At 38.4% G+C, this 18,904-nt stretch overlaps 2 protein-coding genes across 2 annotated transcripts; one reads left to right on the top strand and one right to left on the bottom strand.

Moving 5' to 3' along the window:
* The first annotated feature begins 373 nt into the window (after positions 1-373).
* Positions 374-7,583, top strand: LOC112563198 (fatty acid-binding protein, heart-like). Its single transcript, XM_025236994.1, has 4 exons — positions 374-639; positions 4,004-4,176; positions 4,503-4,601; positions 6,115-7,583. Exons 1-4 carry the CDS (start codon positions 567-569, stop codon positions 6,166-6,168), a joined length of 399 nt encoding a protein of 132 aa, XP_025092779.1. The 5' UTR covers positions 374-566; the 3' UTR covers positions 6,169-7,583.
* Positions 7,584-10,185: 2,602 nt separating this feature from the next.
* Positions 10,186-16,292, bottom strand: LOC112562988 (matrix metalloproteinase-19-like). Its single transcript, XM_025236653.1, has 11 exons — positions 15,878-16,292; positions 15,411-15,505; positions 14,832-14,992; positions 14,586-14,661; positions 14,316-14,458; positions 13,735-13,986; positions 13,193-13,348; positions 12,546-12,719; positions 12,164-12,297; positions 11,712-11,863; positions 10,186-11,489 (listed from the first exon to the last, which is right to left on the bottom strand). The coding sequence occupies exons 1-11, from the start codon at positions 16,049-16,051 to the stop codon at positions 11,234-11,236; spliced, it is 1,773 nt and encodes a 590-aa protein (XP_025092438.1). The 5' UTR covers positions 16,052-16,292; the 3' UTR covers positions 10,186-11,233.
* Between the last annotated feature and the right edge of the window lie 2,612 nt (positions 16,293-18,904).

Genomic DNA, 18,904 nt, shown 5'->3' on the forward strand with positions numbered 1-18,904 from the left:
CACACACATATGTGAAATATTTTTGTCAGTAATAATTATTATTATGCTCCACTGGGGGCAAATATAAACAACAACAATAATAATTATTTATATGATATTCACTGTCATTGTAAGAGCAAGCATAATATATTATAACAATTAATTGTTATTAATTTGAATTTCAGTATTGAGTAATGAACTTATTGGTGTTTACATATGATATTCATTCATGTCTAACCTTCAGCGCATTACTTATGATCGAATGCTGTTGATTTTGTTTTTCAAGTGCATGCAAAAAAAGAAAAAAAAAAGCTTAGCCTTGGGGAAAATAATTGTCTCAAAATAGTCTTTATTTTGTCCGAGAGATAAAGCTAGCCAGGAGAGAGACAAAGCTAGCCTGAGCTGGCCATTCGTACCGCGAGCAGACGACGCGAGGCCAGCCGCAGCCAGCCTGTTTGAGGGAGCGGCATATCGACTGACCGGGCTTTCATTCTGTTTTCTCAGCGATCTTGCATGTTTTATCAGTGCCAGTGCTGTGCGCGGTGCTAGAACTGTAGGAAACGTACTCCAGTCACTGAAAAATAACGATGGCTGATTTCGCCGTAGGCACGTGGAATCTAATTCACACGGAAAACTTCGACGAGTATATGAAAGCAGTTGGTAAGTTTGAGCGTGCTTGAGAATTAGCGTGATGTGGTTTACATCGCATTCTTAATATTATTTGACGGCGGAATTTTTATGTTATGACTGGCGCGCAGGTTAAGTAGGTGCGGTGATGTGAATCACATGAATCGCGTGATCTTGAGTTCGTGCCCACCGGGCTGACGATAAATAGAGTAATGAAAAAAAAAAATCAGTGAAATTAATGTTTCATGTAAAATGAGTTCCTTTTTTAATGTTATCATAGTTCGAAGGTTAGCTATAGTTTCTATCACTAAATTTCGTAGGCGCGAAGATATTTTTAATTTTGAACCCGCTCCAAGTCAGTTTATCAGTAGGTGCGTGTACCGGTTGAAGATGAGCAGTGTCAGTAATACTGACATTGACATGTTAACCTCCGCTAATAATAATTCTTGTTTATGATTTAAAATAATTGTAGCGGACAAAATGCCTTTTTATGCTGTACGTAAGTTTAGGTCCAAACAATGATTTGCTAGACTGGAAAATTAAAAAGCACATGTTGTAGGTACACATATTTTAATGAATTTAACAGAAATCTAAATTAAAGACTGGAATTCAACATATTCAAAAAATTTTATTACTAACATTAGTAAGAGAAGACATGTATCTGGCATAACCTCAGAGAAGTAAGCAATGCTGGTTGAAGCTTAAAAAGGTAGTTGGAGAATAAAAACATTTGGTTTAGTTATGAACCTCATTTTTTTGGAGAAAGATGTGTGCATATGCATGTTTATTATAATTTTCCATGTGTTTTCTGTGTATGCACGTGCTATTGTATATAATAATAAATACATCCTTTCCATTGCCGTTATATAGCCTTAGTTGCTGCCTCATAGTAAAACACCAATTCACCTCATACCTTCTTTCCACATTTATTGAAAATGTCAAAAACTCGAGAGACTTTGTGGTAATCCTTATCACCAAACAAATGACAAATTAACTATCCCAAATGTGGCTTCATTGTGATATGCCATGGAAGCAATATCCCAAAGCTAAAGCACAGATTTTATACCAGTGATAAGATTTGTTTGGATCCATGCCATAAATCCACATTCAGAGTAGCTTGGTTATGCCATAGCACTGTTCATTCAAGGCAGCCTCAACAAATTTACACTGGATGTGTAAACCACAAATAATTGTTATGTCTGACATTGTCAGGTTCTCATGCCAGCCTTCCGCCAAAAAGAGGGCAATACTATCAGATCTTTTCACAGAGGAAAAAAATTAGAAAGTACTGTTTCCTTATGAAAATACCATTTCCATGCAATTTTGGAGGCTTTATAAGCTTTCAGAAAGACTTTGTGATTGTTAAAATATGCTTTACTTAAGAGCAGAGAATTGATGGTGGAAAATTCTTCCCACCAAGCAGAGATGAAATTGTGATCTACCAGGGAAGTTCTTTTTAAAAAAAAAAAAAAGCAAAGGAGGGTTGGGGTCTTCCTTTCATATTCTATCTGTGGAAAACCACATACATATCATTACTTGCCTTTGGAGGCATTTAGTAAATAAATTGCTTCTCTATTATGATTTTTAAATATTCTTTCTTCAATAATTTGCATGAATTTGTGAATAAATATAATTGCTGTGTTGTAGATCCCATTTTATGAAGGTTCTCACCTATAGAAATATTTGGACTACAGTGTTTGGACTTGTTGTGTTCTACCTTTTTTATGTTGTTTTGCTTTGGTGGTTGTGGTCAGTAAAAAAAAAATAAGCACTAAAATGCATGTCAAGATAAAAGAAAGCAAACAAACAAAAACACATAAACAGTAACAACTTAAGGACTATGCTAAAATCTCAGATTTTAGTTAAGATCAAATGCCAAGTCTGTCATCATTATGGGTAGTTTGTAGGCTGCACAACATTGGCTTAAGCAGAAAGTACACTAAGACATGGACTCATTTGGAGGTCCTGTTTCTTGGACAGAATACTTGAGTGCATTATAGTTGCTTAGCTGATTAGTGTTTTCTACTTGAAAGATATCTTGAATATTGCCTCTGTCCTAGTCAGTGGACACATTTTTTTTTATAAGAGAAAACCACTTTTTCCATAGGTTTTCATAGAAAGAAGAGAAGCTGTAATTGCCTTCAGATATCTTTGCTACAAGGTTATTTTGTCGTAAAACAGATGCATTTTTAGTTCTCTTATCTCGCGTTTAAATATCAATGAAAAGGATGTTTTATTCCCATGTCCTTTAACTTGTGATATGCTCCTATTCCCTAAAAAAAAAAAGTGTTGGTTTGTTATTGACAAGAAGTGGCTGTAAAGTTGATCTGAAGATAGATTGTCCTTGTTAAGATTTATACAGGTGAGTGGTGAGGTTAGAAAATGCAGGCTATTAAGAGCACAAGATGAAAGGGGCTGTATTTCTATCAGCTATGGAAACTGTTAAAACATAAGAGAAGACTTCGTTCATACCACGCTGTTGTCAAGATGCAGGGCTGTGCTTAGGGGCAGGTGGACGAGGCATCTGCCTAGGGCCCCGCGCTTCAAGGGGCCCCGCGCTTTTGATTGATATGTGACTTTAGATCCCAACTAAAACCGTGTGATCGTGGCATGAGGGCCCCGCACATGCCCTTTGCCTCGGGCCCCGCGGGGGCTAAGAACTGGCCTGTCAAGATGTGTAACATTATGTCAAATGTATTTGCATTTGTAATATTAAAAGCAATACATTTTACAACATGGGTTATAATACCTTTTTCCCCCATCCTTCCCTTTTCTCTCTGCCTTAACATATTCTTATTTCTAAATTTTATTTTGCACCATTTTCCCTTACCATTGCTATGTGACAGCTGAACAGTCCTTTTTGAGGTTTATAAAGGAAGGTATGTGGTTGTGTTCTGCTTCATTTTCCCCCATCCCATAGATGCTATAGAAGAAGTGTATATGGCATCAAGCCTGACGAGAGGGGGATGAGGTGTATTTTTTTTTTCCCTGGTGTAACATTGCTCACTCTAGGGATTTTTTCTATGAATCAAGATACTACCTTTAACATCATTTTTCCTCATTTACTAACCAATCACATGTGAACAGCTCTATGTTCAAATAGCGATGTTGATTGTAGTGCACTTGTCCTAATGTTTGCAGTCTATATTACATTACTAACTGAATGTAGATATTGACAATTGTAAACATCTAATTATATACTGGGAAAATAATTTACTATTTATTACAAGGGGCCCAGAGAGATCATCTGCCCCAGGGCCCATGCTGGCTCTCAGTGGCCCTATATGGTACTATTTTGTTTTTATTTTTGCATTATTCCCGTTCTAGAGTCTACATTCAATGTGTTTCGGAACTGTTGTTACTCAGTATCTTCTTTTAAAATTTTGTCATGCATTAGGTGTAGGAATGGTCATGCGAAAAATGGGAGGAGCATTGAAGCCAACGCAAGAGATCAAGGTCGAAGGAAATAAGTGGCACATTAAAACTATTTCAACCTTCAAAACCACAGAGATCGAATTTACTCTGAATACACCTTTTGAAGAAACCACCATGGATGGTCGAAAAGTAAAGGTAACAGTTTGTTTGTTTTAAACGAGTTTTAAGTTTTCTTGAGCATCGTATTATATTATTGGGTCCTGTCAAACATCTGAAAAAGAAGTAGATTATATGGTGCATTGTCACCAATGATTTAAACTCATTTTTTTTTCTACTCAAGAGTAAGGGAGCAAAGCAAGTTTCCCAGAAAATCATTTATGTTATACTATTACAGAATTGTAGGGTGGGGGTGTTATACTTTGTTACAAGTTTTACAACTGCAAGCATATGTTATTAAGTGCTGTGTAATAATAAGAACAAAAAGCTCTTGTATGACTTATGAAATACTTTTCTATTTTCAGACAACGTGCACTTTAGAAGGCCAGAAACTAACGCAGGATCAGAAAGGGGACCCCGACTCCCTCATTACAAGGGACTTTGATGGAAATACGATGACTATGGTAGGTGTTTAGCAGCAACAAATAATGGAATCATGTTCTATGTACCACGAGCTTTGGTCATGTCAGTCCAAGATTTAACAGTTTCAAATGTGACTTCCATGTATTCCATGGCTTAGATGTTGTACTTGTGAGAGCTTGAAACATTATGTGACACAGCTTGAAACTTTGCTTAAGCGCTTGACAAAATTATTCAGCAGCGCTGAAACAAGTACTATATCAGTGAAGAACTCTCGAAATCGCTGTCGGTCTGAACAAGAACAAGCGCGTCATATAACATCATGAGGCACTTGAGTGCAACCACAAACTTATATAAATACACGTCCATGGTGCAACAGATTTTTATGATTGCTGAAGAGCAGTTGAAGTGTAATGAGGGAACTTAGACGTTAAAGCTTTTTGTGACAATGCATTGGTTAGAATACGGTTAGGGTGTCAAGTGGATACTTTTAGATAGATTCATAACGAAGCCAGAACAGATCACAAAAAAATAGAGGACAGAATTTTGTTTACAAGAATTGAAGCTGTGTGGATACAGTGTTTTATGGCACTTTTCCAGAATGCCAAATATAGAGAATATTTTAGCTAGCAACTTCAAGGCCTGCTTGTAAATAAATAATAAAGCTAGTAAAAGAAAAAACACCATGTCCATGGGACAAATATATAGATAAATAAAGAAGAGGTGTTGGAATGAAAAACCAAGAAGAAAACAAAGAATGATGATGATGATGATGATGATGATGATGATGTCTATTTGTAATGCGCAGGTATCCATTCAGAAGAATGCTCATTGCGCAGCAAAAAACAAAAACAAAAAAAAAAAGAAAAAAGAAAGAAGAAAAAGATAAAGTGAACAAATATATAAAACACCAGAAAAGTAAAATAAAGACAGAAGTGTTGCTTGGTTGTTTAAGAAGCAAGAAAAACAAGCTAAACTATGATATACATTGGATTGCTTTACATCAGTGATGGCAATTCAGAAGCAAGCTATGAGATAAAACCGATTAGTCTAGTGGCTGTTCAGAGAAGAGTTGCTCCTTATGTGCTGTTATGAGTTATCTCCATGTCCACTGATATTTCAAGCATGATCCCACATCCACTGAATATGGTGAGAGCATACTCTTGAGTTAGTTGGGTATGCATTTCTGCAAATGTATTCTTATTAAAATATTGTTTAAATATTTATGGAATAAATTAATCTCTATAAAAATATTTAACCATCTCTTTAAACATTTAACCATCTATCAAATGTAAGCAGGACTAGCACAGACTTTGCATTACTTTGCTGCCCTTCCCCCCTCCCTTCTTAAATTCTCGAGGACTTGCTGTCAGTAACTGCAGGGCATTAAGATCAGACAGGTCATTGATTTTCAATCTACAAACAAGCACTTAATCAGAATTGGTGAGGGATATATTAAAAGTATAAATTATAATACCTTTGAGCATGATCATGCGGAGTTTCTAGTTTTACATTGCCCAATGTCATGCCTTAATTTCTGTTTATGTAAACTTTCAGAGACTGACAGCAAAAGGAGTAACATGCACTCGTACATATCAAAAGGCCGAGTAAGGAAATGATAGCCACCAGACTGCACTACATTCCTCTTGCTTGAATTGTCAGTCTGTCTGCATGGTCCAGTCATCGCCATAAGCCATACTTAAAGCACCGAAAAAAAAAGATTTACTTTAGAATGTTTGAATGTGCATTATCATTATGTTATACTATTACAGAATTGTAGGGTGGGGGTGTTACAAGTTTTGTTACAAGTTTTACAGCTGCAAGCATGTGTTATTGTGAAAGAAAATACAATTACAGAGAAATAAAAGATATACATGTATATATATTCTTTCAACACTTTTAATGTTTTGGTTCAAGAGTTTTAAGCTATTATTTAATGCCAGTAAGGCCAGTGTCTTTTTGCAGGTAGTGTGATCAGTTATCATATATTTTCTACCCTGAAAAATGCTTTTGATTTGAATGGGCTTGAAATTATAAAAGATAAATATGGAAATTTGGATTTGTGGCTGCCTACTTATCATTGATACATATCTTCTTTTCCAATCCTTTAATAAATTTGTGTTAACTGCTGCTGTTTACCCTACATTGAACTGCTTATACCATTCATGATATTTTATGCCATCATAATGTAAGGTACCAGAGTGTACTGATGTGTGATCACATTGTTTAGTAAGATTGGTGTTTAATGAAAAGTATGTATTGCTGAATTACTGAAAAAGAGAGGCAGCTGGCATTCATTTTCAGGCAGTTATACCATGAAGTAAATGCCACATTCTGACTTCATCTCAGCATTTCCATGGGGCTGGGTAGGAAGGGGAGCAGTTGAAATCCATTTTTTTTCTTTTTATCGCCATTTGTTTATTTTTTTCAAATACCCACATTTTCATTGCAGATGCACTTTTGATATTGCATTTGCTAATACTGTTAACTTCTTTAACTTGTTATCAAGAGGCTGCATTGTTTGTTCCTGATTTCCATTTAGCTGTATTTTTGCATTTGTCACCACACTTACTTGCCTGCTGACCACACACTCTTCTTCAGCATCTAGTCAACTCTCTCTTCAGCTCATATGTATGTAGCACATTTATGTGAACATGTTTATTAAATTTTGTTTAGTTTAACCTATTTTCAGATATACACAATAGCAGAATGATAGCGGGAGTGTGGGTTTGTCTTAAGCTTTGTTAACAAGTGTTTTTGTTTCTTTTTTAATTGCTAGATTACCTACCTATCGTGCAGCGTTTTTTTTTTTTTATTTTTTGGTCTACTTTTATCCTCCCCTTCCATATGTTATTACTTGTGGTGATTGCAGATTGGAATGTATTGGTGGGGAACAGTTTAATGATGAAAAATATCAAAAGCATCTTTATCATAATAAATATTGTTTTATTTATCTGCTGATTTCTAGTGCTTGAGTGGCAAAAAAAAGAAAAATAAATAAATAAAGGGAATGATTTCTAGCATTATTATGGTTGTGATCTTGTGTTGATGTTCGGCCTTGGAGAGTGAGCAAGAGCTAACTGCATACATATTTTTAAACTTATCAAAATCGCATATCCTTTGGTGTATCAGTATGGAACTGCTTTTTTAAAAAACACATTTTGTTTACAACTTTGAATACATTAAAGGATTTAACATCCTATGTCAGCCGTTCACTCTCAACACTTTTTCACGATGAGCTAAGAAAGGAATTATGGGGAAGTTGGGGTGAAGAGACCAGTCTGTTATAAAGACCACTAACTCGGCTGATTTCCTTCATTTAACATTTAGTCTGACAAGTGACTATCTCCCTTATCTAAAGCATGGTCGAGATCGCACATTCACTATTATTGGCCTTCATAGCTATGAAAGAATTACATGTGCTATCGTGCAATTTTTGTTGTTCGGGTATGTACATTTGTTTGATGTAGATCGATAGTTTTTCTGCCCAAGTAATTATTTACCTAATGAAATGTAATGACCAGACACTTAAAAATTCTAATTTTGTTCTGATTACAGACCTTTTATTTTTACCTTTGTTGTGAGTTCAGCATTTTTGGATTAGTCTTCTGCAGTATAATACCCAAAAAAGCAGACTAAGAGGTGAGGAAACAAAAGGACACAATTAGCTGAGGTATGGATGTATTAGACAAATAGCAAGGAAAAAGTGTCTAACAATGTGTCAGAAATTATACAAATATATTACACATAAAAATCCCATACACATACAAAATGATCACGGGAAACTAGATGTGTGTCTCCATGGACTTAATAAGAGAATGATGCAGTTAAATATATCTGCACATAAATACAGATCACAAAAGGAGCAAAATAAATATATACTCGGTGAAGGGTTTCTGCAAATTTAGCAGCAGAAGTAAAAAAAAATAGCGCAGATCTACTATTTTCTTCCTTACTCTTATCCTCTTCTTTGTGTGCCTTCTGCAGTTCGTGGTTCTACAATATCTGCATCTCATTTACAGCAATTCTTGTCTATTGGTTGACATATGACAACCACTGCCAACATAATAGCCGACAATCAACATGCATACCATCATGTCAGCCACTGCCATGCCCGCGCGAGTCCAGCGGCAGATGACCTTTCTGGGCCCCTTGCATTAATTAACTATAATAGCGAATAATTGTCCCAATAATTTTAAGTATGCTTACGGTTTACAATTTGACTGATGATATCTGCAGTTTGCTTAGTATTGTAATATAGGCATCAAACAACTAACCTCTACACCACTGCACGAGATGTGGACAGGTCAGTGGTCAGTAAATAAGGCAACATGACATACAATGATTTTGCAGTTTGCAGCCATGTGACTGTATCTGTTTACCAAGCGAGAAAATATACCATTTAAGTGGTTTGTACTGTTGTTGTCAATATTATTATTATCGCCGCAAGTTTTGAACGCGCCATGCACCTGCAAAGGCTTCACAGAGAGATAAGCAGATAATGATTTTAACGAAGCAAAACCCGTCGACTCCCATCACCCTTTACTTTCAACAGCTATCACTGAAAAATACGTGGTTGGTCAGTCATAGAAGACAATGGGCAATTAGAAGAAATAATTAAGCCGATCGCTGTTACCTGCTGGTCGAGACATGGGTTATCACCCCTGACTGTTTCTACACGCATGGGTTGTCCCCCTTGGTATATGATGGGAATAAATGATGAACACGACTTAGGGAAGAGCGCATGACTGAACACAATGTTCATTGGAACCCCTGTAGTTGTTGAGATCACAGTTTGGGGATTCCCGAACAAGTCGTCGAAGTGGAAAGACGATGTGAAGATTCTCTGAATTAAAGAAACTGGGAATGCGAGTGATTCCTTGCATGGACAAGGTATTGGATATGTATTTCTCTTTTATTATTATTGTTGTTGTCGTCTTTATAACGGTCGGTGAAAGAATGAGGTGGAATCTTAACATTTAGCGGAGATTTTGTTATTGAAAGAAAAAATTGCTGTTGTAGCAAAATTAAGGAGTAGACGTGCGTTCGAATTGTGTATTCATCGAGCCGTAAGGATTATGCACGCTCAGGGTCAGCAAAGGGTCATTAAAAAAATCGTTCTAAAAAAATTTGTCTTAAGACTAAACTGTGGTAAGAGAATCAGATCGAGTGACGAGGGCTGAGGGGTAATCTGTTTGCAAGTTCATGAGACTAGGTAGGAGAAAAACCTCTGTCGATATGTCTTTGTTTTAGTTAGCTAGTGGGACTCGAAGAAGCCTGGTCTCAGAAGATGAGCGAAGAAGTCGTGCGGGTATATAGATGGGAGTGAGTTGAGAGAGGTATTTTATACCTCAGTGGACATTCTTCCAGGTGTTGAACGTGGGAATTAGGATATCATTTGGTGTGGCCTTGCCACGGAAACTGCATGCGAGACTCAAAATTCAATATATTTCAGAGCTATAGAGCATAGAGTACATGACAGGACAGACACGCATGTCTCTTGCTGGCTGCCCGGGGATTCATCTGCCTCTGTTATGGTGGTTCAGTCAAAAACAGTGCCAGGGATGCACACTGACTCTCGGAACTAAAAAGAAATCCTCATTTACAAATAAAGACATCAACTCTCTGCACATTTTATTTTGTTTATTTAAAAAACCTTTACATGGTAAAAAGTGTTCACAAAATCTCATGAATCGGTCTCTTAAAACAAGAGTGTTCAAGCAAACGTTCTCATAAAAACATTTCACATGTATGCTGAATGAATTAATACTTGAATTTATCAGTAAATCATGGCAACAACTCCACTTTTTTGTACACCCATCGAAAATATTCAAGGCACAATTTTAAAACATATCAAAATTTTACAACTCAAAAGAGTGCATAAAATTAACATAAGCATAAAACAATTTAAAATACAAGGATAAAGATGCATTTAAACGTTTTCTTCACAACAGCCAGTATTTTTATTAAATGGCTTTAATTTAAACTTCCATCACATCTGTTGAGTCACAATGGTCATTAGCTAATTTATTTCTTGCCTTGTTTTCATTTTACCCTAATTTTTTTGTTTTTGATTTTTAAAAAACCCCAAATTTTTAAATTGATCTTTTCATCAAACAATAAACTTTGGAAAACAACTGCAACAATTGCCATCCTTTCTTCAGATGCCATTTCCAGTGATCAGTGATTCAGATGTAAAACAGGATGCTACTTATTGTAGCCATGAATTATGTCCCACTACCACTGAAGCAATTGTCCTCAAATCTCATCTACAAAAATTATTGAAGTTGAGTTTCACAACAACGTTACAATGATATAAACACATCAAAAATTAGTTTATAACTTGACTTCAAAGAAAGCATGTTTTCGAATTTAAAAGATTTTTCAAACCCGTTTTAAATTCACGTGTGGGGCGTGCTTGTTCTGCTGGTGGTGGTTATTGAAGTATGTGTGACTAACATTATTACATTCTGAAGTTCTAACACCTCAGTCATTCTAACACATATCTGCGCCTGCGATAAAAATAAAGCTGACACGAGCAGAACTTATTTATGTTCCCTCTATAACTTGCACAGTCCCTTCATCCCTAAATCTCTTAAGAATGCTCTGATCCAATGCCACATGACCTGTCATTGCTTCTGCTGGTTTCAGGAGAGCACTGAAGGTCTTCAATAAATTAATGGTGCCTGTTCCTCAAACCACCTTTTACTGCCAATTGAGCAAACTGTGATGGCAAGCTTGGTACTGGTGATAAATCAAACCCTGTCTTCTCTCCATCACTGACCACAGGTTTCACATCTTTCATGCCTGGATCTCTAAGGCCATCAGCCTCATTTATAGATGTCAAGCTTGCTCTACATGTCTGGCCAAACCAGTCAGGACCCAGAGGCTTTGGCTCACTTACTAAAACCCGGTGACGCAGTTTGTAGTACCTGTGACCAGACATAGGAAACCATAAGTATTTTGCCATGCAACATAAGATCTCAAAATATGTACCTATCTTAACAGAAAAGATTTTGTTCATAAAACAGCTAACATTTTGTAATTTATAATTTTTCAAAGGTTTCCTTAAAAGATGTAAGTTGTAACATACTCATGTTTATGTATACATTCTATACAACATGCTGCAACATAGATACGCAACACAAACTCGCCTATTTCCCTTGAAGAAGAAAGTATAGCCATCATTTGTGTCAATAGCGGCGTCAGGACTACGAGGAGCACCTCGCCAGTACACATCACTTGAAAGTGGGTAGCCAGCCACAGTATGTTCTGTGACAGGGTCCCATTCCCAGAATGTAGTGTTCTGATAAAAACACACAGAGAACAGTATGATTCAGCAGTTCCAAAAATGTTTCAATTAACATTTCATGTCTTCTCTAGCTTATCAAAACGGATGGTAAATTAACATTAAAAAAAGTTTTGTTTTGTGACAACTCCAAGAAGATTGGAAATGTGTTTGTATATGTGCATGTGGGCGGGTGGTTGGGTGACTGCTCATTTTCCTACCAATTTCTATTATGGAGTACAAATCTGACATAAAATTAACTATCAATGCATATTACAGATTACAACTATCACATAAGATTAGCTATTAAGAACTCACCCCAAACATAAATATTCTGGTATGTCCATATCCATATTGAAAAGTGAGAGCAGCACTGGGTTTGTGCTGAGGGGTGAAGTCCCGTGGGTAGCCTTTGTCTAGCAGGAAATTAGTGAAGCGCCAGTACTGAGCACCTGCTCATGAACAAGATCAACTGTTTGTATGGCAGTTGCATGAATAGTGTGCACTAATGGACTATAACAAGGAATACACAGGATGGAATAACTCAAAGGAAGTGTGTTTCTGGGAATGAAAATCCAGGTGCACTTAATCGCTCAGCAATTTTACTGTCTTCAGACTTCAGTACATCTACCCATCCATGCATCTGTTTACTCTACCAACTACATCCCTTCAGTTCTTTTGTGAAAATCCCATAACTCACTTTTAAACAGGTAATGCTGGTTGGTCTCTGGGATGTAAACAGCGGCAAGCAGGTGACCTTTGGGACCACCTTTAAACACCTGGTCAACAGCTCGGGGAAAATCAGATTCTAGACCCCAGCGACTGACGCGGTACACAGAGTTTTGTCGGAAAATGTACTTAAAGCCGTCAGGTCCTGTAAAAACAATAAGACTGTAATTGTAATGATTTGCATTACCAATACAGATATCCATTTAAAGTTATTATTTAGAAAGCAAAGCATGGAAGATTTCATGCTCTTAGGGACAATAAATTGTAAATAGTTGAACGTGTTTAAGGCATGGCTTGTCGAGGGAAGAAGCCAATCCTCTATATCCACCATTTGTTTTTGTCACTGGAAAATTGAGTACCTATTCACAGTTTAGGGAACAGTAAGGTCTTTTGTCACAGGGTAACTTTTTTCAGATTTGTAGCCTTTCGCTTCAAAATCGAAGGCGCTGCTCCCTAAGATGAAAGCAGTCCCATTCACACTACTTTCTGTGGCCTACATCAGGTGCCAGTTCATTTTCACACCAACTACTATTTAAGTTTGATTATGTCAAACACTAGAAAATCCATATAGTAACTGATTTATTCTGGGTCTCGCGAGTATGTTTAGATAAATCTTACCTCCAGCTATAGCATCTATGTGAAAATTTGGTCCACAGTATGGTTTGTCTGGAGAATATGGTGTAGTTGTTGTTGGTGATTTAGTAGTTTTTGTTGTTGTAGAAATGGTTGTTGTTGAAGTAGTAGATGATGTAGAAGGTAAAGATGTCCTTGATCCTGTTAAAAATTATGGGAAATATTTTACACTAACATGCCAAATACCATGATACTATACAAGCTAGTAACTATACCATATACATCTGCAAAGCCCACTCATTTCACATGCAGTTTTCTAAATAATTATCTTAAATTGCATGTTACAGCAAGGCCTTCCTTTATGTATGTGCATGCATGTACATGTGTCTTTGTCTCTGTGCATGCGTACACATCCACATCAATTTGTGAGGTACTGAGAATCACAGACACGAAAAGAATAAAAGGCGAAATATTTCACGCACAAAGCTAAAAAGTGAACACAACATCTGGCATGCAGGACGCAAACTTTGGCATGCTGTTTGTAGCAATTCATTGTCCCCTTGATCCTCGGAAAGCCAACCACTCACCATACAAACTCTGGATGGCCCGGATGTCGTCGATGTGCAGTTGCAGGTTGGGGGAGTATTTGTAGTACGGCGCCATGAGAGCACCAGCGAGTTGTGAGTGTCCAAGACCCAGGGCATGACCTAGTTCATGGGCAGCAACTGTCTCCAGGTCGGTGCCAGAGCCTGTCCCAATGGACCAGTTCTCATCCTCGTCAAAGTGGACATCTCCTCCCATGTCTGGCGCTGGCTGATATGCATGTGCCAACACACGACCTGCTCACCCAAAGACCCCCCAAAAATACCACAGATGTAGACAAACCACCACAGACGTAAACACGAGTTTACATTTTGATTCTATTTTCTGTCAACATGTTGCACAGCAGTTTTAATGTTGAGCAACGATGCTAAAAGTCAACACTAGGAAGAAATATATATAGAGAAGATTCCTGTTCACTGAAAGGTTAACACATGACAAGACCGTGCTAAAAGTCATAGCCTTAAACATTGCACCCTAGAACTGACTTGCTAGGACATGCTATTAAAATTACTGGTGTCACATACTTGACTGCTAAGATCGGAATTTATAAAACACAGACACACACCTGGGCCGTCAAACTGATTTTTAACACCATCTCCATGATCCCCACGAACAAACAGAATATCGATGTCGGCTTCACCAGAAGTGTACTGGAAATTAAGTGGCGCCACCTTGCTCCAGTGCTTCATTCCACTCTCTATGGCCTTCCTGTGAAATAAACATCGCCAGGCTTTAAACTGTGGACTGTTGAGCGTTTATTCTGAGACTTACTTCACTTTCCTCCTATCTCATTCCGCCTATAGCAAGAGAAAGAATCTTGTCAGCAGTTTCTTACCACTGTTCCGATTCTGGCAGTTTGCTGGAAAACTTGACTGGCTTCCAGGAAAGTGTGTTCTTGTGCCAGCGAGTACCTAGGATAAAAGAACACCCGCACTGCATTATCTTCCACCAATGTCTTGCCCTCCAGCAACATTTTTCAACAGACACATCGCCGAATGCTACTATGACAATTTTGGGGGGTCTTTTATGGGAAATGCAGGGAATGGAGGAGCGAATTCAGAAAGTTTCTATGAAATCTTACCTAGAGTAGTGAAGGGTTGAGGAGCGCCATCTGAGGAAGTCACCGGGCCGGAACTATCGGGGACGACGTCTGGGAAACCACACCGCGGCGAGAGCATCTTACGGATGGTCTGATCATCCGGGTCTCCAGTCACGGGAAGTCCGTTAAATTTCTGAAATCCCCTAAAAATCCGAACCCCAAAAAGTTAGCTTGTGGTTTTTTCTTCCTGTCTCTCTCTCTCTCTTTTTCATTTTTTTTTTTTTTTTGGCTTAGTGCGGCCACAGACAATTTTTATTAAAATACTTCAAAAGCCACATAGGCATACATTTTTATTCATGTCACATTCTCGATGAAGTATGTGTAGAATTAATAACACAAGACAACAAATACAAATAAGAGCTAAATTTGGTTATTACCAGCTAGAATTTACTGAAACGTTAACTGACCATTGAAATAAACTTGAAACTAGTGTTAGCAAATGTCCCGTAATGATCAATTAATAAATATTTTCTTCGATTCTCAATGTGCAATAGAAAATTGTTTCAGGTTATTTTTAAACAAAGTTGCAGAGGCCGTTCCGGTCTTTTTTTAAAAAGTTACCTGATGGCATCGGTAAGGGTAGCTTCTGAAAAAAACATAGCTTCGCCATTTTCGGATTCTGTTGGAGGCATATAGCCATATTGTTGAAGAAAACCCTGTGACAAAACAAAACAAATGAATAACAGTGTGCTGCAAGAGTATGTTCATATTTGTCAGTTATTTTGAAGATCACAACAATTGTGCACATATCGTAGCATCAAAAGGATTGTACGTGTGGTTATAAAGCATATACAGGAAGCTACTGCCTGCAGTCACCTGTGTGACATTTGCACTGTTCAGATTATTATTTGTTGTGTTTAAAATCTGATATTGCAACAAAGTGAAAATGATTCATTTAGTGATTATGTTGGAGAAGAATTCATGAGCTCTGACTGTTATGTTTGAGATTTGATTTTCTATGTGATTAAAAATTAAAAATGAACATCAAATCTTTCATGTTCAGATAAGAAATTGTTTCACAGCCTTACCACTAAATCCACAGTCATTCGTTTTTCTCTGCTCAGCTCTTTGTCGTCGTCAGCTGCCGTCTGCTCACCGGTTTCTGGCGCAGTGCGCATGCGCAGACTCGCAGCACGTGCACATAGCAAGTGACACGCAGTGAGGGTAAAGGTCGCCGCTAGAATACGAAACGGAAGTCGCATCTCTGTCACGAATGCCACCGGAGTGAAATGCTTCTGTCGATATTTATTTCTTTCAATATTCTTCTTCTCCAAACCTCTGCAACCAAGGTGACGATATTCTATGAAAACCGTTTCGACAAAAATGTTGTGGATGCCACAGAAGCCGTCGAGAAAACTGCAAGCAGATGTCTGGCTGGTTGTCTGTTGTATTAATTAATGAAAGCTGTCGTCGCTGTTCGCATCTTAGCTGCGGATTTCTCCCTCTCCGGTTTTTATATCTTGCGACCTGCACTGTCCGTGTTTTGAGATATTTTTAACCCCTGTCGGAACTGACCTCATTAAGACTTTTGCTCCGGCGGAAAGTGAGTCCTGCTGGGAGTGAGCCGAGTGCATCATCAGCAGTGATGGTGTTGAACGAAGTCACCCGTACGGGTTAGAACCGCTTTGTAAGTTGGGGTGGGTGGGTGTTGAATGAAGGGAGGTGGGCGAAGATGGGGATTCGTGTCAAGTCACGCTCCAAAAAAAATTTATTTCTCGTGTATTCGTCACGCATATTCATTCATGGAGCTTTCCTTTCATGGTGAGTTCGAAGGTCACTAAAGGAATTCGATGTTGTATATGTTTGCGATGGAGCACCTTTCCTGGCTGTGAGTTTCACTGGCTTGTGACTCGCACACACAAATACAAGCTCACGAAATCATGAATGTGTCGTGAGTGAAGTTCATGCATCATCTGATCCTTTCACAATGTCTTGGAGTTTTCATCAAGTGGCAGCAACTTAAGACCAACACTTATTTCTCCATCCTCATATTCACCTTTTCCCCCTTCTTTATTCATCTTTCTGAATATCGAAAAGAGTTTGCTGTTGGGGTTACATGCATTGAGGTAACAAGGGGTGGATGGGTGCAGAAAACCCCGGGGTTGGGGGAGGTTGAGGAGGGAACGGCGAAGAGAATGGAAGGGTGCGTCGATCGGAGCGATGTACATTGACACGTTGTTGTCTTTCAACTGTGTCACGCACGCGCGGGCACGACACGGATGACATCATACAGGATACTTTTTTCCACTCACGTCCAGTCCACGAGCCGGGCACACGCGCACTTGAGAAAGTGCGGATGTCGACCGAGGATTGTACTTCACTACTGACACCACTTTGTCGACATGCCAACCGCCAGCAGTAGCTGTTAACTATACTGACTAACCTTTGGTCGCTATTTCTCGTAAACTTTGTCACTTGAAAGGATGATCCGTGTTTAGTTGCCGGTTATTTCCATTGCGTCAACTAGGATCTTGCGGGTCTACCTCCAGTCTGTTTTAGTTTGCTGTCACGACAGCCTGGTGTTGTCAAACCGCTTTGGACTTGTGTGTGAACCTGGGAGAAAGATATACTTTCCTCCAAACCATAAACGATAATTCACTAATCATTCAGATCATGAGCATTGTACACCCCATTGCCCATCGGATATTTATTGCATAATGCTGACCTCTATCGCGTTAACCAGCACCAAAGGTCACGTGACAACTTTAGTCGAGAGGGAAGCAGTGTGTCAAGCCGAAATTCTCATTTTTCTTGCTTTTTTTTTTTTTTTTTGTTAATAGATTTTTTAAAAGATCTGGTGCTGATTTCTCTGCTTGTATCAAAGACTATATCTCTGTAGCCTAGTTTGCATAACCGTTAGTATAATACTTATTGTTATTGCTGGGCAGAATCTGGTTTTCATCAATGATGCTCGCGAAACAACACAAGTCCAACTTTCACCAAGTAACATATTTCAAATTTGTTAGAACTGACATGATGTTGGTGTCATGGCAGGTGAAGTTGTCCTCATAAAAGACGGAAGGTTAGAACCTGAAGCTGACTCCACCCTTATGTCTGCGAGCTCATGGCATTGTTGAGTCAATGAGTTCGTTAAAAGAAAAAAAAAAACAAAGAAAGAGAAAACAGCAGACGTTCCAAGCACAATACTGATTGCACCCTAGCCCTTCATCAGTTTGGAGGACAAATAATTATGTAACACCTACCCGCGTTTGTGGTCGTTAAATACTGTCTTGTATGTGAATAGGTGAGACGAATTTATTAGGGTCTAAGTCGTGGTTTGACAAAACAAAAACAAAAAAATAATAAAATAAAGGAGAAGGAACATAACTGTTGGGATTAGAATATATTCTTCAAGTAATGGCAGCGGGAAGCGATATTGTTTGGATCCCCATTACAGTCCAAAGGGAGGAGAGAGAGAAAAGATATTGCTGAGATTTGGATTACATTGATTGAAAAAAACTGTTTGCAACAAGAACATTGCTAACATCTCGGTTAAACTTGACAAAACGAGATTTGTGAGAAGAGAAGGTATTTGGGTTACAATACTCCACAACTCAACATTTTTTCTAAGAAATAGTGCGGAGATTTGGAATATTTTCTTCGACAAGTCGAGAAAACTGCGTTTACGATAAGAGGCAGTGTACTACAGCAGACCCGGACTTGGCCAACTGATGTCTCCCCCCCCCCCCCATCTCTCACAGAAAATGAAAACTGTGCGGGTCGCCTCTGGACGCGTGTCTCCTACGATGACGGGACCGGATGGAGGAGCGGTCTGACAGCCAACCGCGAAGTCTGGTGAAGCCGCTGGTCAGGGTGGAGGACATTACACTATACCTGATTGTGGTCTGGGATTTTCCGTCAACGTGTAGAAAATAAACGCAATTTAAAAAGCCCCTTCCCGCCAGTGCATATGGGTGATTGATTGCAAGTACCACACTTGAAAACAGAGATTTACAAGTGTGCAGTCTCAGTTTGTTATTTTATTTATGTTGTTGCGAGTAGCAAGGGGGATAAAGGATCCCCGGTGGGATAACACTGGAGGGAAATCTGCCACA

Source organism: Pomacea canaliculata, linkage group LG4, assembly GCF_003073045.1.
Source record: "Pomacea canaliculata isolate SZHN2017 linkage group LG4, ASM307304v1, whole genome shotgun sequence".
NCBI lineage: Eukaryota > Metazoa > Mollusca > Gastropoda > Architaenioglossa > Ampullariidae > Pomacea > Pomacea canaliculata.

Coding starts and splice junctions, on each gene's coding strand:
- LOC112563198 (XM_025236994.1), top strand. CDS start 567: ATGGCTGATTTCGCCGTAGGCACGTGGAATCTAATTCACACGGAAAAC. Junction 640..4,003: donor CGAGTATATGAAAGCAGTTG/GTAAGTTTGAGC, acceptor GTCATGCATTAG/GTGTAGGAATGGTCATGCGA. Junction 4,602..6,114: donor ATGGAAATACGATGACTATG/GTAGGTGTTTAG, acceptor GTAAACTTTCAG/AGACTGACAGCAAAAGGAGT.
- LOC112562988 (XM_025236653.1), bottom strand. CDS start 16,051: ATGCGACTTCCGTTTCGTATTCTAGCGGCGACCTTTACCCTCACTGCG. Junction 15,506..15,877: donor GAATGACTGTGGATTTAGTG/GTAAGGCTGTGA, acceptor GTTTTGTCACAG/GGTTTTCTTCAACAATATGG. Junction 11,490..11,711: donor TTCTTCTTCAAGGGAAATAG/GCGAGTTTGTGT, acceptor GTCTGGTCACAG/GTACTACAAACTGCGTCACC.